Source organism: Rattus rattus, chromosome 1, assembly GCF_011064425.1.
Source record: "Rattus rattus isolate New Zealand chromosome 1, Rrattus_CSIRO_v1, whole genome shotgun sequence".
Classification (NCBI taxonomy): Eukaryota; Metazoa; Chordata; class Mammalia; order Rodentia; family Muridae; genus Rattus; species Rattus rattus.
The window spans coordinates 254,165,246-254,190,389 of NC_046154.1; the positions used below are offsets into that span (position 1 = coordinate 254,165,246).

Sequence of the window (25,144 nt, forward strand, 5' to 3'; positions counted from 1 at the left end):
GTCCTCTGACCTCTACTTGTGCACCGTGGCATGTGGGTGCCCCCACTCATGTACCCAGACCCACACCCTGTCCCCCAACACTAAACAGAAAAGAATGACTGAGTGGGGTTGCAGAGAACATGACTTGGTAGAGCACTTGCTTAGCCGGAGTGAGGTCCGGGCTTTCAGCCTCCAGTGCTTGTGGAAGAAGGGAGAGAGGCACAGCGAGGTGGGGGGGAGGGCACGGAGTGGGAAGCCATGAACGAGCTGAACTCCTGGACCTAATTCGCATTTACAGAACATCAGACTCCACGACAGAGGCGTGTGTGCTCTTCCTAAGTGCACAGGATGCAGCGGCCGACGTAGACCAGAGTCTGGGTCGTAAGACAAGCTCTGCTAAATTAAGGGGGTTACAATGGAGCAAAGAACATGACGGAATAAAATTGATCCTGGAAATCAGTGATATCTGGCGGGGGGAGGGGGAAGAACCTGAGTATAAGGAAATGATTTTGTTTTTGTTTCTTTAATACGCAAGTCAGTGCATTAAAGACAAAGTCAGAATGGAAGCCTCTCCTAGCTCTGCTGATACTTTTAAAAGATTTTGTTGGTAATTTTGCGTGTGCTTGTGCATCTGTGCCAGGGCGTGTGTGTATGAGTGTAGGTGCCCGAGGAGCCCTGGGGAGGGTGTTGGGTCACGTGGAGATGAACTTACAGGTAGATGCATAGGAACCACGTGGGTCCTTTGCCAGGGCAGCAAGTGCCCTTCACTGCTGAGCCATCTCTCTAGCCACACTTTTTACAAGAGACAGAGTTTCTCACTGGTCAGTTAGGCTGGATTGGTGCATCAGCAAGCCCAAGACTTCTGTCTGTTTGCCTCCTCGGTACTAGGATTACAAGCAAGTGCCAGGATGCCTCCTTTGGACCGACGCCTCCTCTTCTTCCTCCTCTTCCTCCTCCTCCTTTTTTTTTTTTTTTGGCATGGGTTCTGGGGCTCACGCTTAGGCCCCCTGGCTTCTATAGCAAGCACTTCGCTGACTGAGCTAGCTCCCCAGCTCCCAAGAAAATAATTTGACTTCACACTCAAAATAAGCTAAAGACACGCTAATGTCACAACATATCAACATTCATGAAGCGTTAAAGCACAGCCTCCAGGGAGAGCTAAAAGCCTGTAGGAGAAAAACAAAAGAAACCATCGAGAAGCAAGGGCTAGTGCTGCGCCAGGGCAAAGAGTCAAGGGAGGGAGATAAAAGCTAACAGAAAGTTGGACTAAGAAGTATGTCCTAGTTTTGTTTGTCTTCCTTCCTTCCTTCCTCCCTTCCCTTCCCTTCCCTTCCCTTCCCTTCCCTTCCCTTCCCTTCCCTTCCTCCTCTTCCTCCCTCCCTCCCTTTCTCTTTCTCTCTTTTTGACACAGAGACTTACTATGTAGTCTTGGTTGTCCTGGAACCCACTACATAGACCAGAATGAGCCTGAGTGCCTGCTCCCGCCTTCCACTGTTAGGATTAAAGGCGCAAACCAACACTCTGGGCCCTTCGTTTGTCTTCCATTGCTCTGATAAACCCTGCGACCAAAAGGAAGAAAGGGAAGAAAGGGTTTATTTGGCTTACACACTCCAAACACAGTTGATCATTGAGGGAAGTCAAAAGGCAGGAACCGAAGCAGAGGCCAGAGAAAAACACCGCTCGCTGACTTGCAGCTCACTGCTCACTTTCTCCTACATCCCAGGAGCACCTGCGCCCGGGGTGGTACCTCCCGCAGTGGTACCGCCCTCAGTGAGCTGAGCTCTCACTTTGGTCAGTAATCAAGAAAATGCCCCACAGACTTGCCCTCAAGCAATCTGATGGAGACATTTTTCTCCCTGAGGTTCCCTTTTTTATTGGTTCTCAACCTTCCTAATGCTGCAACCCTTTAATACAGTTCCTCCCCAACCACAAAATTATCTTTGTTGCTGCTTCACCACTGTAATTTTGAACCGTAACGCATATATCAGTGCTTTCTGGTGGTCTTAGGAGACCCCTGTGAAAGGATTGCTCAACCCACGCGCTGAGAACCACTGTTCTAGCAGCTGCATTCTAGCTGGTGTCAAATCGGCAACCACCAAGACAACAAGAAGTAACCAGCCCAAGCTGGGTGTGGTGGCACATATGGAATGTTAGCCTTTGGGAAGCTGGGGCAGGAGGATTGTGAGTTCTAGGTCAGCATGGGCTACAAATAATGAGACCTTGTCTCAAACAAAGGAAAAGAAAAAAGAAATTGGGACTGGTGTGTAGCTCATGGGCAGAGCCCTTAGGTTGCCCTGGGTTCCACTGTCAGAACCCAAAACAAACAAGACCAATACATCAATAACAGCCAAGAGAATATAAACAAATTCAAAAGTCAGCCCTTCACATAAACACATGTGTTTATGAACCCCTTGACAGACAACTGATCAGGATGAGAGGAAGCACAAATTACGAAAGAAAAACCGCTTATTGATTTAGAGTGTGCGGAGAGCGAAAAGATCATCAAACTGTCACCAACAATTTTATGCTAAAATCGGCCTACGTGATAATTCCTTGGATAACTCAATGTATTGGAACTGACAGCAGAACAGACTAACCCAACAGCCCCGTGTATTAAATACGTTGAAATGTTAGATGGAAATGTCTTCTCACAAATGAAACTCTTGCTCCAGACGGCTTCCCTGGTGCAGTCTAACAAAAGAAGACTGTCTCCGGAAACAAGGGGCATGTTTCTGAATTATTTAGTATCACGGTGTCCGAGGTGTCAGGAAGACAAGCAGAATTTACCATCCCAGGAAAGCGTCAGCACAGAACACCGCACGTCAAATGCAGCCCCCGGCGGAAGCTCCTTTTGCTGAGCCTCGAGCAAGTAGGGCTTATTCCCAGAATTTAAACTTGGGTTAGTGTTTGAAAATTAACATAAATAACCACACGTGCAGAATCAGGGGACGCTCACATGACTTAAAAAGCACGGCGTATGCATTTGAAAATATTAAAAACAATCGTGATTTAAAAACAAACAAAAAGCCTGGGGCGGGGGTGGGGGCAGCAAGAGGGCTCAGCAGTTAAAGGCAACTGAGGCTCTTGCAGAAACTAAAGTGTGGTTCCCAGTAGTTGAGTAGTTAAGTAGCTGTAACTTCAGCCATGGGATCTGTCTGACACACTCTTCTGGTCTTTAGAGGTGTCCTGAACTCATGTCTGTCTCTCTGTCTCTCTCTTTTACACACACACACACACACACACACACACACACACACAACAGAATAGAATAGAATTCCTATGTACCATACTGCTGACTATCAACTTGATGTGATCCTGAATCACTAAGAGAGAAGCCCCGGGGCATACCAATGAGGGATTTCTCCTTTAATCAAAGTGGAAAGGCCTGTGTTGAAAGGGTGGCACCTTTCAGTAGTTAGGAATCAGATACAGGGCTGTCCAAGGGAAAACCGTTTGTCCCTCGTCTGCCTGCCTTGGCCTCTTTCTGGTGAGCGCTGCTGTCATCCTCCACTGAGGCCAGAGCCCAGCCTCTTGGACTTTCCAAGCCAAGCAAACACCAGTGGGATCCTCCAGGCCTTTGGCACTGAGTTGGGACTCCTGAGGTGTCCAGACTCATAGACTGAGCTACTGAGTTCCCAGCCTGTCCCATGTGAAACAGCCTCTGGGCCATACCTTGTAAGCCAATGTCATGACCTCTGCTTTAAACATGCATTCATTCTGCCCGTTCTATTCCTCTAGAGAACCCTGACAGCATCGTACTTATGTGACGTTATTGAAACTTTATCATTAACAAAAGACGCCAAGTTCTCACCCCTTCCATTCCATACTGGACTAGACGTCCATCTGCTGTAGGAGGCAAGAGAAGTGAGCTACGGACAGGAGGGTGGTGGACAGGCACGGTGGCACTCACCTTTAATATGGGCACTCGGGAGGCAGAGGTGGGCGGTCCTCATAGTGACTTCCAGGCCTGCCAGAGCTACATGGTGAGAGTTGTGTCAAAACCCAAAGCAGACAGACAGACAGACAGACAGACAGGAAGGAAGGTAGAAGGAAGGAAGGAGGGAGGGAGAGAGGAAGAGGGAGGCAGGTAGAAGCGGCTCGCACATGCCATTTGTTAGGGTGGAAGTAGGAATGTGTTGGGCAGCTGTTAGAATGTGCAGGAAGATTTGGTGGGTTTTCAGAGTGCAAGCCAATCAGGGAAGCGTAGCTACAGAGAGATCTGAAAAGGAAAAATCAAGGACAGGCAGCTATCAAGGAGGAATCCAATCCCTAATGGACACCCTAAGGCTGTGAGAGTCTCCGAGACCAGAACAACCTGGAAGAGCTTCCTCCTCTAAACTGGGCTTCTGATCCTGCTGGAGAAATGCTGGCTGCGGCCCCTAAAAGGGACGTTAGCCGTTGATGGTCCCTAGTCACTGTAAGTTGCAGAGAGCCAAGGCAGAGGAAGGTGCGCAGGCAGGAAGTGGGCTATAAATGATATCTCTTTACTTTTATTTATTTATTTTTTTTGAGACAGTGCGCCATTATATAGCCCTGGCTGTCCTGGGCACATGCTATGTAGATCAGGCTGGCCTCAAACTGACAGAGTTCCATCTGCTTCGGCCTCCCTAACACTGGATTAAAGTGCCTAGCAGTAAATATTTTAAAAGCACACACGTTGGCTGGGGCTGTAGCTCATTGTTTATCTAGCATGTACGAAGTCATGGGCTTGATCACAGCACCACATGAGCCAGATGTGCAAACACCAGCAATGCCAGTTCTCAGGAGTTAGAGGCGGGAGGATCAGAAGAACAAGGCTATCCTTAACTACATAGTGAGTTAGCGGCCAGCCTGGGCTACCAGAGACCCTGTCTTGTGAAGAGAGGGAGAGAGAGAGAGAGAGAGAGAGAGAGTGTGTGCTTTGTGTAGTAGATACTCACTGCCTGTGCCTAACCCCCTCTTCATCCCCTCTCATTTTGATGCAATGCCACTCATTCCTCAACTACAGCTTCAGATCCATGAGGCACTAGGTCAGGGGCTGTATGTGCAGGGATTGTGCAGTGACCTCTGGCTGTCACACAAGGATCATGAGGTATCCCATATCCAGAAGGTAGAACACAGGGTGTAGTCGCAGTCCTGCTAAACCAGCCCCTGGGCTGTGCAAGCTTGTGTTAGAGGGACTCTGTTTTCCAGTTCTCCAAAAGGAGCTCTGATGTCCCCCCCCCCCGCCTGCTCAGCATGGCATCCTGGCCAGGAAACAGGCAACCTCGGGCCAGCAACTTTGTTCTCCGACCCCTTTGTCTTGCAGCAGATTATAATGGGGAGTCGATTGTCCACTTGATCAGGCTGAGAAGCACCTCAGAACTTAGTAGAGCTCACGCGGGGCATGTCTGTGAAGGTGTGGGCATTTTGAATGTGAGTAGCACCATGTCTACAGGCTGGGGGTGGGGATGAAAAAGTTGTGGATGGAGATATGGCTCAGAGGTTAAAAATGTTGACTGCTCTTGCAGAAGACCTGGGTTCACTTCCTAGCGCCTACACAGTGGCTCACAACTGGGTCTCCAGTTCCAGGGGATCTGATTCCTCTTCTGACTTCCAAGGGCTCCTACACGCATGTGGTACACATACATATATATATATTCAGGCATGTGCACACAAGCACACACACAATTTAAAATAAGTCAAGAAATGAATGTATGAATAAATATTAGCCAATTTAAAGGGGGAACCAGAGGGATAGTTATTACATAAGTTTATCTCCCCCGACCCCCATGTGCCCTTTCCCTGTATCTCTCCTTCCTGGCCACTCTGGTGTGCACTGCTCTGCCCAGCCAGGCCTCCCACCACCCACCATGATAGGTTGAAGCCTTAGAACATTCAAGCCTAAAATAAATCTTTCCCCCTTCAGGCTGTTTCCTTCCAGCCTTTTGCCTAACACATGGATAAACTCTTGTCTTTCTAATAGAGAAAGTGCAAAATGGGTTGTGAAGTCTCAACAACCAGCAGGAATAGGCAGGGGTGAGCACAGCCATGGGAGCTACTGCCAGGGAACTGGGAGAGCTGGAGTCACCATGGCCAAGGTCAAGTCTTGAAGCAGCCTGGGGAGGCAGTGAGCAAGAGCCCTGTGTGCAGTAGGAGCTCGCTTTGTGAACTGATAGAGCAGGAGGTGGAGATGGTATTAAGCAGCAGACAGGGACGCAAAGAGAGCAGGGTCTGAGCAGGGCTTTGTGACCCTGGATGCCACAAGAAAGATGGGTGAGGTAGACTTAACTTTAGCTGAGCACACAGGGAGCCGACCAGTTGGCACGTGCCCCACCCACATCTGTCACTAGTAACTGAATAGGAAGGAGCGGGTAGATGGTGGCAGCGGTGATCTAAAGCTAGGTGACAAGAGGGCTAAGGGTCAAGTGACAGTGTCCCGTCACACTTGTCGTAATGACACAGTTTAACCAGAGATGGGTGTGGAGATCATAAGATCAGGGGTGACTGGCAGGGTACTGTTGGGGAAGGAGCCAGCTCAGTGGAGCCTGTGCCGTATCTGAGATGTCCTTCGGTGATGTCAGTCTGGGGTGGCTACCAGTGTAGACACAGGAATTGAAGGGACAGCTGTCCAAGGAGCACTGGAGAGAGCAGATGCTGGTGTAGACTGGAAGTCTCCAGAATATGGAGGTTAGGTAAGAGGGGACAACCTGAAGTAAATATGGGACAGCATGAGCTGCTTCAATAGTGAGGCGTCATTGATAAGTCATGTGGGTCTCATGAGCAGGGCACCCACTGGATCTGCCTAAAAGTCACTAAGGACTATTTAGACTGTCCCGGGGGAGTTATGAGATAGAGGGGTGGAGGTGGGCAAGAGAACAGAAAACACCTAGGGACTGGGAAGGAGGGTATGACGATTGTTCAGGAGACAGAGGGGTGGGGAGTGTATAGACGGTGTAGCCAGAGCTAAACTGTGGAGCCCTCAAACCGTGTGCTCTCCTGAGCAATCGCACTAGTCCCTGGCTGCAATGAGCATGCGTGGTGGGCTGTTTAGGCTGGCAGTGCATGAACGCATGCGTGTTCCCGTCTTCAGCTCCCCAGGCAGCATTCAACGGGTCCTTCTCCCGCCATAGCTGCAGGTACACAGGTGAACCCGGATCACCAGGCTGATTCAAGGCCCTTTGAAGGGTCTGGAGCTCGTCTGCTCTCAGGAATGGAAACACCGAGGTGGTGTGATGAGCTCTTGTGTCCAAGAGGCAGAATGTCTGAAGAGGAGCGGGTGAGAAGCGTGAATGTGCCAGGCACTCCACTCAGGGACGAGCCAAGGTAGTTTCGGTGCGTTATGTAATATGAATCTGTTACCTCCAAGGACTGGGGTCGACACCTTGAGCTCTCGCTTTCCTTTGGGGTGGGTAAAGTCATGTGACCCTGGCTTTCAGCCATTTTTAAACCCACCCAGTTGTCCCAGGGTTCCCTAGAGCCTCACACTGGAAGCAAGGACACAGGACCACCGGGGTTTGAAATTGGATTTAATGCATCATACAGAAGGAAAACTACACTGGTATATTTAAGACAAACACTTTCTCTAGCCACTATCCACTGGACGGTCCCCCTTGGTCCCAAAAAGAAAACCCAAAACTAAGTCTCGAGACGCGTCAGCAGCTCCCCCTCCCGGGTCCAACCTTCCAACATCCTCCCACGTTTCTTACAAAATCGAACTCAATCCATCCAGGAAGAAAATCAAACCAACAAAAGAACCTGAAGACAGTTACGCATCGCCAGCCGTGCGGTAATGCATAATCGGCACCGCGTAACCAATATATAAAGGCGTGTGCCTCACAGGGCCCACGTTGTTCATCAATAAAAGAATATAAAAATCTTGTTCAACCCAGTGTAATGTGTATTAAAATAGATTTGTATCCTACAGCACAGTTTCTCCCGGAGTCGTGAGAAATGACAAGGGGGAAAGTAGCTGGTGGCGGGATCCCAGCCAGCCTTCCCACTCTGCACGTGTGTCTGTGTGCACAGGTGTGCGTCTGTGGCCCTGGCGCATGCACGCGTGCTCACTGCAATTCGGCACCGTGTGATATGCTCGGCGGGGAGCTCTGTGGCTCCTGGTCACATATGGGTTGTGCTGTGTCCCTCGGGACAGGGTGAGGCTTGCGAAGTGGGCTGCATGGCTCACAGGGGTGCAGAAGCCCCCAGGGTACCTAGGAGCCTACCCTCCCTGCAAATAAGGAGACAGCTTTGAGGAGAGCATTGAGGGCTCTGGAGTCTCCAAAGGCCAGGGCCCCAAGTGGCACCACCGTCCTCTCTGCCTTCCCCCTGGATCTTTAAGTCCCTTCTGGATGCTCCATCAGGTGCCTCTCAGGCAAGGTTACCAATTCCTGTATCAGAGCAGAGACTATCAGATGCAGAGGGAGGCAGGCAGGGGTGCGGTTCACATTACGGATCATACAATAACAACAACAACAACGAAAAAAAAACGCTATACAAAAAGTGTGAAGCTCTTTTTGGCATAGTGTCTTTAACTGGCAAGAAGTGGGCAGGGCGCTTGGCGGCTCCTGCGAAGGAGAGAGTGCTCTAGAGGCTTCTGGTTGGGAGTTGAAACCTGCCAGGTGCCTCCCCTGCTAGGTGACTGCTCCCTCTAGCCCAGAACTCCATGAGGAAAATTCCAGGGATTGGCAATAGGAAGAGGTGGGCAGCGACAAGAGCATGAGTTAGGGAAGGATGAGGCAGAGCCTAGGCCGGGCAGCCCATGCAGCGGTGACCCCAGGAGAAGTTGGCCTGTTACTTGGCCAGTTAAGTGACTGATTTCCAACATGGTAATACTGATGGATTAGGGGCCAGCAGGGCACAGGGAGCCACAGGGCCATTGGGGAACTACCTAGGTTAGCTACCCTCTCTTGTTCCAGAGGCTCACCCCGCCCACCCCACTAACCAGCTACCTGTTGTCAGCTTGCCTCCTCACAAGCCATGTGCGGCCCAGTCTGCCTCACTCTCTGAAGTCTAAAGTCTTCCTCTCTTGAGGGGGACACCGTAAGGAGAGAGCTGGCCATAAAGGCTGAAAGCCAGGGAGGCCTGACAGCCGAAGGTGAGGGCCTCCTGTGCCTAGGTCTGAGACACCCTCACCTGGCGTCCAGGTGTCCCCTGCAACTGGTGTAAGAATCCACCTCAGGCTGGTTCTGGCTCTGGGACACCCATCTCACTCCTCCTTTCTCTCCTCATCACTCTGTCTAATTTATTTTTGTCTAAAATTCATAGAGTTTATGAATTAAGGCTGACAGATCCTCCAGGTCTTGAGAGCAAGGTCCCAGTAACTTTCCATGAGTGTTATACAGGTCCCTGGGGTCAGTTGTGGTTCTGGGGGTGCTGGAGGGAAGTGCGCGTGATGGTGGTGGTGGTGGTGGTGGTGGTGGTGGAAGGCTTGGTCCAGGCCCCCGCCAGAAGCGGGGTGGGGCTGGTGGTTGCCACAGCGACCTGAAGCATCTGCTCACCCTGGATCAGTCTGAGGAGGGCCCGGATGCGGTCCAGCGATGACTGTGTGCCCCGTTGGCGGGCCAACAGGCTTGTCTTCAGCTCCAAGCATTTCTGTCAAGGGCAGAGGTGTTGGAGGCGGTCTCATAATTATGTTCTACAGCATCCTGGCCCAGCCACCTTGATGAGCACACCTTCTCTCACAAAGCTGTCCCCTGACCCCCACCCCCAGCAGAGCCTGGGGGAACTAGGTAGATGGCTCAGTGGGTAAGAACATTTGCTGTGCCCATGATCACCTGAGCTGGCATCCCCAAACATACACCATATATGGTTGTAGCCCCGATGTTGGGAGCCAGAAACAGGTGGATCCTGGGAATTCAAAAGCTCAATTGCCAAGCCAAAACTGCAGATGTCAAGTTTAGTGGTAAAACCCTACATGTACGGAATAAGCGGAACTCAACAGAAGACAACCTCCTCTGGCCTGAACATGCGTGCACACAAGTATGTGTGCCTGCACATGCATTCACACCTCTAGCCCCCTCCCTCTCCCTCCATGCCTGGGATATAAAGTGTTCGCCCAATATATGTGAGGCCCTAGGCTCAATCCCCAGCACCATTATAATAAATAAATATAATAAAATAGAAAAAATGCTCCTCCAGGGCCCCAAACTATTAGGACTTCCATCCCTGGTGCTGTCAGCACCATCTGCCTTACCATCACCACCACCATCATCACCATCACCACCACCATCATCACCATCACCACCACCATCATCACCGTCACCACCACCACCATCACCATCACAACCACCATCATCACCATCACAACCACCATCATCACTGTCACCACCACCATCATCACCGTCACCACCACCATCATCACCGTCACCACCACCATCACCGTCACCACCACCATCATCACCGTCACCACCACCATCATCACCACACCACCACCACCATCACCAACCAACCACCATCAGCATTTTGTTTATCATCCATCTACAGAGGACTGTGTTCTTTTTATAGAGGAGGAAGCTGAGGTTCAGAAAGGCGGGACCTTGCCAAGGTCACGTAGAGGCCGCTTGCTAAGTATTCATGGACCACATCAGAGCTGCACCCTGCACGTCTGGGCCCGTTGAGCGGTGCTGGTGACTGGGTTCAGTGTGTGGATAATGGGGCACCCCCCGCCCCACGCCTGTGCTCACCTTCACAGCTGAGGTCAGCTGCCGGTCCCGCTCCTCCAGCTGCTGGTGCTCAGACTGCAGTTCGCTGCCTCGCTGCAACAGCTTCTGCTTCTCCTCTTCTTTCACTGGGCGAGAGAAGCCAGAGCCGCTGAGGGGCAGCTGAGGGGCAGCTGAGGGGCAGCTGAGCAGCGAGCGGGGCCGGAAGCGCTCTCCTATGGACCAGTCTCAGCCACCTCTATCAGAGTTCTGGCCCAGAAGAACCTGGACCCATCCAGGACCCCCAAGGTCCATATGAATGCAGGGGTCCTTTCCCACTCCCAAGGACATCTTACCTGTCTTGTGGGTGACATAGGAGTGTACAATGGCCAGCATTCCAGTCCAGGGCACACCCTCGTCTTTCTTTAAGGCCTGTGGGGCAAATGGGACCATAAGAAAGAACACACATAGAGATCCTAGAACTTGCTGAGACTATCCCGGCTATGTACTCCCAGGAAGGCATGCTCTCAGATTCCCAAGGGAAGCCAGATTCCCAACTGTGATAGGGGGACAGCAGCCATTATCGTCTGGTTCACTGGCACTGCCCAGTGAGATGCTTCCTTCTGGGTCTCTCTCCCTTGCAGAAGCCAGGGATGGGTGCCCAAGACCAATGTCACTCCCTTACACACTCCCTGCTCCTCCCATGCTGGGGATCACCCAGAGCACTGTCTCAAATGTGCGGGGCAGAGGTGTGAACCCTTCTGCCCACACCTTCCGCTGGCACTTGGGGCAGACCCACACGCCCTTGGGTGCCGTCTTAAGGGGCGGGTCCAGGCAGCTGAGGTGGTAGGCCCCTGAACAGGTGCCGCAGGGCTGCAGGCTGGCTCCTCGCTTGCAGGCAGCACAGAATTCATCATGGGTGATTTCACCCTGCAAGAGAAGGGAGGGTGCGAAGTGGTTCAGCCAGGTCTGGGCAGCTTGAGGGAGCAGGAAGGAGAGACTCCTCCTCAGGGTGATAATGTACAGGCATGCTGGGCAGAGGTAGGAGGGGTGTGCCCTGACAGGTGGGGTTCCAGGGCACTCCTGCACACCCTAACAGGGCACTGAGCACAGGAGTCTCCTCCCTCCGAGTAGGGCCCAGCAGTGACACATTTCGTGTCTACACTGCCTCACGGAGGTGTTATGGCCAACACAAGCTACACCTTTAGTCCCCTCAACTGCATACCCATCTTGCAGGGACCCCTGCCACTTAGGAGAGACATTCATGATGGAGACATTCATGATGGGGATAAGGACAGTTGTCCCTTGGACACTGGATAGAACAGGACAAAGCACACCAAGTGAACCCCACTCATTCATGTGCCCAGCAGTGTGGTAAGGGATAGGGCCTTTTCTGACCCTCCCAGAGGCCTCAGCACAAGCTTAGGGACTGTGTTCCCCTCCCATCAGCAAACTGCCCCAAGGAGAACTCTGCTGATGGCCTACAACATCTGTCCAGCTATCCACAAGGCCCTTGTCACCGTAAGACTGAGTTTCTGACCCCAGCGCCAAAGAGATGGGAGGGGACGGCCCTTATCACAAGTGTCTTGACACCAGAGGTGTCCCCAAAGGAGGCCTCTCAGTCTTCCCATCTATATCCCCTACCAGTGCAAAGACTCAGGAAGGGTGAGGGACTTGCCCAGGGTCACACAGGGAGTGGGAACGGCAGGTAGAACCAGGACCACAATCCTCACCTCCTGCCTCAAAGCCAAGGTCCCCAGAACTAAGGACTCGTGGAAAAGGTGGAATCTTCCACCACCTTGTATCCCTTCTCTGGGCAGTCTGGGCACTGGTAGTTTCAATAAATTGCCAGGCCCAAGGGTACCCGTGTTTACTACTGCAGGATGACCTTGGAGAGCAATGTGGTCATCCAAAGCAAGCTGCAAGCAGTGCCCTGGGCATGTGAGCATGAGGGCCGAGGTTCATTGGGAATTGGATGAGAAAGTGGGGAAGGGCTGTTGAGAGACTTCAGGCCACAGAGTCGCCTGGTGCCAAGGCTGAGTTCCATCCCTATGACTCACATCACGATGAGAGACCTGAGCCCCATAAGTTGTCCTCTGACCTCTACACTTGCATGACGGTGCACATGTGCCTACGTACGGACACAGAGGCACTCAAACACACACGACGTAAGTAAATGAAAAGAAATAGGTGAGGGAGAGGCTATGCCCAGGATCCAGGTCCTGATCAGCTTCTGCCTCGGGAAACAGGGATGTGGGCTTGGTGGGTGGATAGTGTCACAGCATCACAGTGAGCCCATGGGGTGGGCAACAGAGAACCAAAGATGGCCAGCTCTGTCCCGGGTCACATAGAGAAGCCAGGCAAAGCCAGGGTAAAGATCAGTCTGAACACCCTCAGGACCAGGCAGTGGAGCCCAACAGTGTCAGGACCGGGCAGGAGGCAGTTTTCTGCAGCAATGCAGGGTTCAGCCTGGCCTGCAGGCTTGGTGCTGTGAAAGCTTTGAGTACCAAGGGAAGCCTAAAGCAAGGACAGATGCCCCACACCCCTTCATGTGAAGATGGGGGTCACGTACCTTCCAGCAGGGGTCCTCATTGGCTAGCACAGGGAGGAAGGGTGGAAAAGATATTAGTGGGGGCAAGAGGAGCATGGGTCATGGCTGGGGTCCCCCAGGCTTAGTGTGACAGAGTCCTTGCCCCAGAGCATGATGGGAGTATCACGAGGCCCAGTGACACCTGAGTTCTCAGAACCCCGGTGTGATGAGGGAAGACTGTGCCTTGGTCCTGGTCAGGACCTACCTGGGAACAGGCATCTGAAGTCACAAGGATCATGGGTGGCACAGTGAGGTGCCTCAGAGATGAAGCTAGAATTCAGAGGACCCCTCGGAGTAACCCGTTTCCAGATCCTTTCGGCTGTGGATCCTTTGCATTTTAAGCCATGACCTCAAACCACACACAGAAAGAGCCACTAACATTTTTTTTCTTCCAGGTTCCTAGTCAAACCATCTTCAGTGATGCTGTTCGTGGTGGAGGAACTGTCACCAACTTAGAGCAGACCCATTGTACAGATCAGCGGTGCAAGGGCTAGGGAATGACTAATGCTGAGAGCTACATAGAATCCTGAGAAGCAGGTAGCCATTTCCTGCCTCCAAAAACATCGGTAGTTGCTTCTTTGCTTCTGAGACAGCCTATAGTTTCAGGCCGGTCTGAAACTGACTGCAATCTTCGTGCCTCAGCTTTCCGAGTACCATGATAATGGGGCAAGAGGCTCCCAGCCATGGAGGATGGTTGGCACGGGAGAAAGAGCCCCATTGAGCTGGGATGTAAATCCCTGCCTGTCCAAGCTGGGCCCGCACCCAGTATTTCTAGATTAGCTGAAGTTGTCCAACTGCCCACAGCCAGTATAGGAGGGAAGGCAGGGTTGGGATGAACCCCAGTCCAGTTGGGAAGTGAGTGCCTACTCTCTCCAGAGCTGTCCAGTAGCAGACAGCATGGCTGAACAGGCAGCATGGGGCTCATGGTCACACCCCGGGTGGAGGGGTGGGGAACAGGGGCATCCTCTACACGTGTCCTCATGCCCTGTCAGCTCAGCCCTTTGGTGGACAGTCCTACCCCAGTGGCCTTCGACCTGGTTCTCAAATCTCGACACTGGTGCACAGCAGGAACCTATGTGACTCTAGTGGGCAGTGTGTTCCTAGTGCCATTTCTGTATCTGACGGGATGGAGCCCGTCCCAGCAGCTCTCTTCCTTCCCCAGGATCCCTGAGAGCAGAGGCTACAGGAAGCTCCTAGAGAACAGAGGAAAGCCTAGACTTTGGGAGCGGTATGGGTCTGTGGAAGCCACGGCTCTAGCTGGCACTTACCTCGTGCTGTGAGGAACAAGGGGTTGTGGAGATAACTGGAGGCCAGTCGCTTCCTCTGTAAGGACAAAGCAGAGGCTAAGACTCACTCATATGTATGCTTATTTCACTACAATGCCCTGCCCAGGACTCTCCTAGGACAGCTCCGACATCAGACTCTGGAGACTGGGCAGATGCTCTGTGCAGAAGACACCGGGGCTGGAGGGAAACAGATACCAAAGGACCCAGGAACTCCCAGTCCCGAGTTGTCTGGGGCTGGAAAGTCCCCAAGCATGCTAGGTTATGGACAAAGCCAGCGCCGCCCTCCCAACCTGCCCGCCGATCTTTCTCTGGTTCTACTCTCAAGTAGGGAAGTGGAAGCATATGAACTGGACCCCTCAACTCATCTCCTAGCCTGGGGCCCAAGCCTTGAAATTGCAGAGGCTTCCCTAAACCCAGGAGAGCAGAAGCCTTAGTTTTAGTGACCTCACATCCCCAAGACCTTGATGGTTCCAAGGGGTTCTGGCTATGGCAGAAAGGTTGTTCTAGAACCAGCTTTGAAGCTTTCTCTCTCAATGGAGCCAAGTTGCATTCAAGGGCAAGGAAGGGGCATGCAGAGGGCTGCTCTGGGCTGGCAAGCTTGTCTAAGGTTCGAGGGTCACAGGGTTTTGAGCTGACTGAGTGGCCAAGGAGATTCCTTGGCTCTGAATGGAGAAACAGAGATCATTGAGTAAGTTCTATGCCCAGAGTATTGGGGAAAGTTTCTTAACACAATAACCACAGGGCTGAAGCCCTGGTGACAGAATGTGTGTTCTTGGTTGGAGACTAAAGACAGTGTGAAATTCTTTCTTGCTTTAGTTTCATGTAGCCCAGGCTAGCCCTGAACTCTCTGTGTTACCAAGGATGGTCCTGAGCAACTGATGCCCCCTGTCTCCCAAATGCTGGGATCACAGGCATATGCCACTGTGTCAGGTTTATGTAGTGCTCAGGCTTGAACTCAGGACTTCATGGATGCCAGGCAAGCACTCTACCAACTGAGCTACGCCCTCAGCCATGGACATTCACGTGAAAGGTTCCCATGCCTGGGGCCAGGGATTGCTCACTAGACCCAAGAGAAGAGAATGGGATGTGTGCAAGAGCAAGCACCTTCTAGGACAGGATCAGGGAGGGCTAGGGACAGAGCAAGGGACAGACGGTGGATGGGGATCAGGGAGCCACTTTACTTCCCGGACAGGACACTGCAGAACTGGAGCTGAACACTGCTCCCTGCAAGGGTGCCCCTTCCCAGCTAAATTCAAGTTCCTAAGACCATGATTCGGGACCCACATCCTGGAGAAGGGACTAGGGCCTGGGGACATGGCTCAGCAGTTAGGAGCACTTGCCAGTCTTCTAGAGACCCAGGATGGGGTCTCTGCTTGTTGCCCACCAGCACCCTGGGTTGAGAGAGCACAGGCCTAAGATGTTACAGTCCGTCAGAGCAGAGAAACACCACAGGAGCCTCTCAGGCAAAGGGCAAGCTACAGTGGGCTCTGAGAAGCATCAGTGGGCAGCCTGGGTCCCTGAGCCTCCACATTATTCTTAGGAGGACCCCAGTTCTACCTGTGGCCAACAGGTGTTTGATACTCAGAGCAGCGTCTGAAAGGACTCCATCGGACAGCTTGTGGTTTGGAACAGGGTCTGACTATGTAACCCAGGCTCGCCTGGAACGCAAACTCCTCTTGTCTCAGCTTCCTGACTACTGTGTGATAGGTGTGTACACTCAGAGAGTTCACAACTTGTTTCAGTGGAACGCTTCTGGGTATAAAGGCTGGGCAAGAAGGCAGGAAGAAAGAGCTGGGAGTCGGGGGTGGTGTCCAGGGACTCCACACTGCTCCCCCCAACCCATGTGATGGCAGCCAAGTTGTCCCACCTCGGTCTCCAAGAAGCCGCTATAGGCAGGGTTGGCCGTGCTCCTCCTCTTCCTCTCCTGCCGCTTGCTCTGGATCTCTGGAAAGGCAGACACAGCAGTCATAGGCTCCTTGCCCAGCAGGTCAGAGCCTCTAGGAACTGCTTATAGCATGGCTCTGGTGGCTTTAGGATGAGTGTCAGAGAGTGGGATGAGACAGAGACACGCCCCTCAGCATAAGGCCCTGTGATATGGCCTCCATAGGACCGATCGTGTATTTGAATGCTTAGTCACGAGGAAGCAGAACTGTTTGAAAGGATTAGAAGGATTAGGAGGTATGGCCTTGTTGGAGGAAGTGTGTCACTCTGGGTGGGTCTGAGGTTTTAAAAGCCCATGCCAGGCCCTGGCTCTTTCTCTCTCTGCTTGTGGCTCAGTAGCTCTCTCAGCTACTTCTCTAGCACCATGTCTGCCTTCCGCCATGCTCTCTGCCATGGTAACAGACTGACCCTCTGAAACTGTAAGCCAGCCCCAATTAAAAGAGTTGCCTTGGTCATGGTGTCTCTTCACTGCAGTGACACAGTGACTAAGACTAGCCCCTCTCTGTGTCTCGGGACCCCTGGATGGTGGCAGCAGAGTGAGGTGTTGGTTCTTCTGAGCCAGGCACAGCTCTGTGCCGAGCCTGTGCACTCTGACCTGCCTCCTTCCCCTATCCTCTCTTTTGCACGTTGCAACTTGCTCTGCCTCCCTGTGGAGCTGTCTGGGGTGCTCATTCCTCCCTCTGTAAGCTTCCTTCTGACCACTGCCAGGGCCACTATGTGATCTTCCTGTGCAGTACCACAGGGTCCAAATAAGTACTGTGGGATCCCAGATCACAGAGAGAGGTTTTCAAAGCAAGGGCCAATTGCATATTGGGAAAAACACTATTCTCTTACCCCCTCCCCCAATCCCAACATCCAAGAAGCACAAGAATATGGCTTCCCTTACGTCAGAGATGAGAAAATGTGCAGAGTGGACCAAACACCAAAGAAGTAAAGAAACATCAGCTCTCATGGTTAGTGAATGGCAAAATTGGACAATGACCTCAGTTACTTCACTGTGTGGCCTCTAGGGTGGGGATAGGTCCCTCTACAAGAACGTGATAATGCAATGTGCAGTCATGAGATACGGAAAACAGAGCATTTCCTTAGCTTGTCTTCAATGATTGTGCCCCATTATCTAGGGCTGGGTTCCTATGAGCCCCACATCTGGATAGGACACAACTATGACCTGGGGCACCGTAAAGACTGCTGCCTCTGTCTGGGGCCCCGCAAAGCCCTACCCACCAAACTCAACCTACTGTCCCCCTCTTTACCTTCTAGATGTTCTGTTGTGACCAGGCCTAGAGCTACCATGAAGGCGATTTTCTAAGAAGAAAAGAGATAGAAAGGTTAAGTTAACACAGTCATTGGCCCTCATCCTCATCAGCCACGAACCAGTCTGAGCCGGACGGTTATATCCTGGGGATGCCCACGAAGCCACTGCTCCAGACACTCATGTTGTTCCTGGGAAACTTGGGGAACTACGATACCCAGAGACTGTCCAAGGTCACTATAGGGGGCTCCTAGGAGTAGCGACGGGATTGGACAAACACGATCCTCAAATACACTTTAAAAACCAACATCACGGGGCTGGCAAGATGGCTTTAGCCTTGGTCGAGCAGCTGATATTCAGGTGCACTTGAAGAATGAGCTGCGTGAGCTCGGCCTCCAGGAGGCTCTGGCCTCAAGCACAGGAAACACACACAGATAGATGGGTACCACTTGCTGAACCATGCTGACCTTAGAGCAGGCTCTGTGATGTGCATGTTCAGCACACAGACGCCTGGGTGAACAGGAAGAGAAGGAGCAACAGCGACATAGAAAATGGAGCACTGCAAGATGCACACACAATATCCCGGCCCTGGCCCTAGTGGAAGCCAGAACCGGTGCTGAGTCCGTTATACAAAACATCAGCATCCACGTAAATCCTACACACGCCATCCTGACTACTTTAAACCACCTCTATGTGGCTTGAATGCCTAATGTGACAGAGCCCACATATAGAACAGCGTTTTACTGTGTTGTCTAGAGAATGATGACTGGGGTAGCATCTGGGTGCATTCTGTCCAGATGTAACCATCATGGCCTGACTATCCAGCACAGAAGGGGACACAGGAAGTGCCCGACGGAGGCTGAGGATCTCTGATGCAGTCAGCATCACAGCAGGACATGGCTACACTTCAGTGACAGGATTATGCTGTGCTTGGCGTGCGGCAAATCCAAGCCCCGCCTTTCGAACTTTCAAGAATCTTTTCTCCCTCTGTCTCTCTTTTAATATTTTTGACTCGAGGTTGGCTGGGTCCATGGACCATAACCTGAGGATACGAAGGGCTGAAAAGAGCTGCTAGGTTGGGTGGCAGACTGAGCTGGGAGCTCCCTAGCAGTCATAGTAAGGAAGAGAACGGGACCAGTAACACAGGCCCCACCCAGCTGTCTTGGAAGTGTAAGGACTTTGATGAGAGACATGAATGAAGTTCATAGCCTCATGGGAGTCAAGTCAAAGGGACTTCTTACACCTATAACCTTTTTTGCAGAAAGTTTGGGACCTGTGAGCGAGGAAGTCAGAGGCAGCCCCTGGAGCAGTGACCAGCCTCTGCGACAGTGTTCTGACTCCAGCACGGTGGGCGGGCTCTGCAGTGCTGTCCTCGGAAGTTTGCCTGCAGCCTACCCTGCTCCAACCCAGCTGCCAACAGTGGAGGTGGCATCTTGAGTTCCTAGCTCTGCCACCGGGCATGCTCTGGCTCTGATGGAGACTACTAACAGCCTGTGTACACACAGCCGGTTCCCTGCAGTTCCGGGTACACGGGTTGCTTGCTGTCAAGACACATCCAACAATGTAGGGCACTCCTGCAGTGAGCACCCCACCATCCTGTGCCCACACCCCTCACAACTACCACTGAACCCCACCCCCACCCCACCCCCCGGGTGTCCAGGTGTCATTCCGAGCTGCAGGTCACCCGAAGTCCCTGCTGCTACATCTCCTGGGCTGTCCCAGTACTCTTCTGGCAGGCTGGTCAGATCTGCAGGCCTCATCACCAGCTGACCACGTTCCTTTACAACAACTGATGTCTGTGCCCAGGTTCACACCACAAGCTTGGAATCCTGATGCTAGGGAGGGTAATCCAGTCTTGGCAATTTAGTGGGATCCAGTCTCGAAAGAAGGTAAAGAAGGTTGGGGATGTAGAAGAGCTCAGAGGTGGAGTGTGATTTTTATCCTGAGTACCACTTGGACCATAGAGGTGCTTGGGGGCTCCTGCTAAGTACCCTGGGATTAGCACACAGCCTTTTGCAGCAGGCTTACGCTGCCCAACTCTCAAACTTCCACAAGGGTTTCTACACCAGGATGTGTTTTGACTGTTCTTTTAAAGCCATTACGAGTATTTATACTAATTACACAGTTAGATATAATTATACTAATTGTAAAAATGCACAATAATTGACTAAGATGCACGTTGAGAGAACAAGGCGATGTCACCCGGAGAAACTTCCCCAATGTGGAGAATACAGAACACCTCAAAGCAAGATACGCAGGTGCAGGAGAACGCTGCAGGCAGCAAGCCAGCCAGGGCTCTACCACGTAAATATGTGGAGTTCAGTCATTGCTTCTGGCTGAAACCAATGGGATGCAGAGGCTGGGGTCACAGACGAGAAGTGGCTCACACAGCAGTTTCCTATTCCAGGCAACCCAGGGCTGGTGTTTGTTTATTTATTTGGGGGTATGTTGGGCAGGGCCTCTTATAACCCAGGCTAGATTCCAACCCTCTATGTAGCTAAGGACAACCTAGAATGAATCCTCCTGCCTCCACCTCACCGAGTTTATGTAGTGCTGTGGATTTTAGGCAACCCCAAGACTGTGCATGCTAGGCAAACCCTCTACTACTTCTTCGCTACTCTTCAGCCTCCGCCCCCACCCCCCCACGCCTACTGTACACGTGCAAGAGCGATAATCAAATCGCTCGCTTGCCCAGATACTCCACTGCTCCCATTATCTACGGAGTAAATCCCCACCCTGGCTGACTGCTTTCAAATCTTCTGCCATCTGTCTGTTCAGGGCTAACCCTCTACTCTAAATCTACGTGCTGTCCAGAGCCCAGCTGACCTCTCTGGGAGTGTCCAGTCCTTTCCCACTTTGTGCCACTGCCCATACAGTACCCCCAACCTGCCCTACCAATCCCCCTGCTTCTAGTCTCCTGCAATCCTTTGTCCTCCGTCCACTACACCCCTCCTATGCGGAGCCCCACACTGACATACGTGCACTACCCTGCCACACACATCCCCCGTTCATCCCCCCAAGTAATCTCCCTCTTTTCTTCTGTAGCTCACAGATCACTGGAAGTTTCTTAACCCGTTTGGCAGTCTCTGCAGTCTCCTTAGTTTCTGCCTCAGAAGGGAGCTTGCAAAGACCACATCTGCCCGTCCCGAGTGCCCTGCTCGCAGCACTGAGAATAGTGATAGTGGACCAGTGTGAGCACAGAGGACAAGCACAGAAAGCAAGTGATATCTTTGGGACCACGGGTCACTGCCATCACCAGGAGGATGGGAGCCTAGGGGCTTAGGGAAGCCTTTGCTGCTGTGTGAACAGCTGGAGCAGGGCACGTGGTAGGGACCGTGCTGACTGGACTCCTGCAGGATGAATGAGGGTTCGCCAGGGACATTAGAGTCTGAGTGAGGAGAGCCACAGGGAGAAGACCTCAGCAGAGCAGGGATATTCTGAGCACAGCGGAGTTGAGAGTGGAGCCCCAGCACAGGACCCAGTGAAGCCAGGTCCTGTGAGACTAGCCTTGGCCAGCTGCTGTCCCACCCCGTGACTGCAGGTGACTGAAACTCAACCATTAGAATGGCCTCATTTATCCCTCTTCCTCTAGGGCACTGGTTCTAAACCTGTGGGTTCTGAATCCTTTGGGGTTGGGGTCAATGATCCTGTCACAGAGATCCCTTAAGATTGCCAGAAAACACAGATATTTACATTACGATTCATAATAGTAACATGATTACAGTTATGCAGTAGCAGCGGAAATAGTTTTATAGTTGGGGGTCACCACAACCTGAGGGACTATAGGAAAGGGTTACAGAGTTAGGAAGATCAAGAACCACTGCTCTAGGGAATGGGAAGAGGTGTCATGTACAGGTTCTAGAAAGTTCTTAGGGCATCTAAACTCTACAGAGCTATTAGTCTTGCTCTGTACCCCTCCAGCTTCCAGGAATGAACACAGACAGGAAGGAGAGGCAGGGACTACATGCTGCCAAAGACAGGAGGGCATCTCTTTCTGGGCTTAGTCCTGAGAGGGATGAGGTCGACAGGCAGAGGTCCCTGGAAGCTGAACAATGCCCCTGATCTACTGGTTTGTCCACAACTCAGAATCCTCTAGCAACCCAGAGGAACAAGGCCCTCCTACTCCTGTCTGTAGATGAATCACTACACACATTGCTGGCATTCAAAAGGCACTGGAATCCATGCTGACCATGGCCCTACCCTGCCTGCACAACCTGGAGAATGAAGAGTGCAGATTCAGATTGCTGCGCGAGCCTTGCTCTGGCAGCTCCCGCTGTGTGGTGCTACCTCCAGGCAAGATCTTCCCAATGAGGCTGTCCTAGCCCTGCTCAGAGCCTTGTCTTAAAGCCAAGAAGGGGCTGGGCCCTCCAGCAGGTCACACTACCTCAGGATTCTCCTTGCTGGGGGGCTGATCTTCCTTGGTGTCCTGAGCTCCCTGAGATGGCTCCTCCGTGGGTGGCTCGGGCTCTGCTGAACTCTCTGGCTGTGTCTTCACTTGGGGCTGAATGATGATGACCTGGAAGACACAGGGAAGGTGAGAGGGAAGGGCAGGGAGTAGCTAGGAGTCAGGTAGGTCCTGAAAGGTGTATCGCGGAGGAACCAGGTGATTGCTGTGTGTTCAAGCCTTTGTTTCCCAATAGCTGTCACCTCCCAACCCCCAAGAGAGCATCTGTGTGAGAGATGACCAGGTCCTCCTGCAAATCCTCTTACCACCCTGTGTCTCTGTAGCCTCAGAGAGGTTACTCTGTAGCTCACCCTGAGTGAACTCACTGGCAAAAACCTTGGCCATGCCAGCCTCCAGGGTGCGCTAACTCTTTACTCACAACTCAAAATTCAGGCATGCTGAACTTGGGAACACTCAGTCACCTCCCCTGCCTGAAAAGATCGGGTTGGGAGGCAGAGGGACTAGGATGATTTGGGGTTGCCTGGGGAAATGGAAAGACAACAGCTGTAGGCAAGAGAGTGAGCAGTCTGGCAGAGGGAAAGGATTTTTAAAGAGAAAACAGATGCTACCATGTTTCCCTAAAGGCCTCAAACAAGGCAGTCATCTTCAGAGAGCTCTAGAGGACATGGGGAGATGATTTTAGTTTTAGCATTAAAACTAAATTCCTCACAAGGAATCAAGTTTTTTTGTTGTTGTTCTCATCTTTTTCCCATCCAGGCAACTGGAGCCATAAAAAGAGCTCTTGACCACCTGACTCTACCAGCAGAGATGAAACAGTACTAGACTCTCTTGCAGCTACCCAGTCCAGCCACACATTAGCAGTTCATCATTCCCATATTAATTAATAGCAATTCTCTTAGGCACACTTGTTTTTTTCCCATACCCATTCACCTGTCCTCATTCATTCATTCATTCATTCATTCACTCATTCACAGATTCACTCAGCTAAATCACTACCGGTAGCACTGATCACTCATGCTAACATTTATTCATTCACCTCTCTTTGTTTCCGCAGATCACACTTCCCGCTCATTTACACTAGCTCATCCTGTTGACTGTTGGTTCACAATCCCTCCACACACTCACCTGAGTCTTTTTCCTTTGTTCTTTGGTCATGTGACTATCCCACCACCTAGCTACCCCTCTGCCTAAGCCTCAGTTCCCACTGGACAATGGCCTCTGAGCCTCCGCACACAACACATCCTCTCAGGGCTTCTGGCGGACACTCACCTTTTTGTCAGCACTGATGAGGAGGGGCTGCACTTTGATGCCGTCGCTGGCCACGGGCACGGTGGTGCTGGGGGTGATGGTGGCAGCATTGCTGGGGGAGGTGGAGATGATGGCATAGGCCACCCCGGCACTGCTCAGGGGTGAGGTGATGGCGGTGGGCTCGGTGAGGGCCTGGGTCTGGCTGCTGGGTGTTGGCACATGGTTGACGGTGTTGTTGGCAGTGGGGAGGGCTGGGCTGGGGTTCTTGATGCTGACCACAGTGGCCTTTTGGAATGTTGGGGGTTGCTTGGGTGGCCGGTCCCTGCCCGGGGTGACAGGGAGGCTGTCTGGAATCAGAGTCTTTGGCCTAACCTGGGAGGAAGGGACCAGTGTGTGGTCAGACAGACAGACACGAGTTGTTGATGGAAGTACGGTAGTAGGGCGAGCCTCAAGCAGACAGGCTGAATCCTACATCGAGGGGAAAGGACACTGCTCTGGGTCTCCTAGCAGTCATGACCTTGACCCCAAGGTTCAGGCTACTCCAACCACTATCTCGCTTGACTGGCCGTACGCTGATTTACTGATCCCCTACCCATCTATCCATCCTTGGGTTCAGATGAAGCTACTCCAGGCCACAGTCCCTTCTGCCTCAAACAAGAGCAAACCATGAGAGAGATCACACCAAGTCAACACATGACGCCTGTGTCACAAGTGCTGAAAGCACACTGCCCTTGGGCAGGATGAGGTGAGCCACAGGGATCCCCTTACAGAGCAGTAGATCTTGGGCCACGAGCACCAATTACTCTAAAGAGCTCACACACACGGAGGTGAAACACAGGCTTCAGGCAGTCTCCACACAGTGGAGACCATGGCTCCAGTCTGCTTGTGTGACCAGTCCTGGATCTTAGGGAATGTAGGTGGTCTTGGAGACACTGCTTAATGTCTTCACCTGTGCACTGGAGGTGATGGAATCCATTCGTGGTCACAAGAAGGTGACAAGATGCATAGCCAGCTTCCATGGAGGGAAACTGAGGCAAAGCCAAGAGAGGCTGACCTGAGGAGAACCATGCATGGTATGACAAGTGTCATTGTCATTAGGGCAGAGGGACCTGAGCCAGGGCTGCTGAAACTGTGTTGGCCTTTCTACTCTCTCTTGCTCTACCCTAGTGACCCTGGGGAGACCCTACTGGACCCTGGCTCTTGGGAAAGTCACCAAGAACTTGGGGTGCAGCAGTCAGCAGGCATCGTGTCTATGAGATCTTCCATAGCCTGACAAAAGCCAGCCCTTGGTTCGTAAGCCTTATTATCTCTTGCTCTAGTGGGTCCTGAGCAAACCAAACCAGCTCTCCCCACCTTAGGAACCATGCCATAGCTAGGTAATGTATCCAGCCTGCCTTAGGTGAACCTGCCGTTTTATCCTTGTCAGGGTCAGGACCGGTCCCCAGATACACAGTACCACACAGGGCTGAGGAAAGGGTTCTACCCCGCCACCCCTCAGCTGTGGATGTTAAGTGCTGAGGAGAAGCTGTCTGCCTCTGAGGAGGACCAGTCGAGGTAGATGACTTCTTAAGGATGCTGGGAGGGTGGGTGGGTGGGGGGAGGAATGACACTGCTGGCTCCTCCCTGGCCACCTGCACCGTAACACTGGCCAGATGACATTCCCTTACTCAGACCACACATGATGAATAGCCATGGGGCACATGATTGACACCAAGCACAGCTTAGGCAGGCTCAAGCGCAAGCTGTCTATCTCAAGGAAATATTTAGGAACCTCAGAACCTTTGATGTTTCCCACAGCCCCCATGGAGACCCTGGTCAGCATTTCCCCATGGGATAGCCTCAGCCTGC

At 52.2% G+C, this 25,144-nt stretch overlaps 1 protein-coding gene across 1 annotated transcript in view; it reads right to left on the reverse strand.

Moving 5' to 3' along the window:
- Positions 1–7,453: 7,453 nt before the first annotated feature.
- Phf21b (PHD finger protein 21B) overlaps positions 7,454–25,144 on the reverse strand; it is a 70,936-nt gene continuing 53,245 nt past the window's right edge. Inside the window, exons 4-13 of the mRNA XM_032918934.1 lie at positions 23,318–23,668; positions 22,028–22,159; positions 17,645–17,696; positions 16,318–16,394; positions 14,433–14,487; positions 13,147–13,169; positions 11,346–11,504; positions 10,931–11,006; positions 10,620–10,723; positions 7,454–9,528 (exon numbers count right to left, since the gene is read on the reverse strand). Coding sequence (XP_032774825.1) covers positions 9,289–9,528; positions 10,620–10,723; positions 10,931–11,006; positions 11,346–11,504; positions 13,147–13,169; positions 14,433–14,487; positions 16,318–16,394; positions 17,645–17,696; positions 22,028–22,159; positions 23,318–23,668 — 1,269 coding nt within the window. The 3' untranslated portion in view covers positions 7,454–9,288. The remainder of the gene's footprint in view (positions 9,529–10,619; positions 10,724–10,930; positions 11,007–11,345; positions 11,505–13,146; positions 13,170–14,432; positions 14,488–16,317; positions 16,395–17,644; positions 17,697–22,027; positions 22,160–23,317; positions 23,669–25,144) is intronic.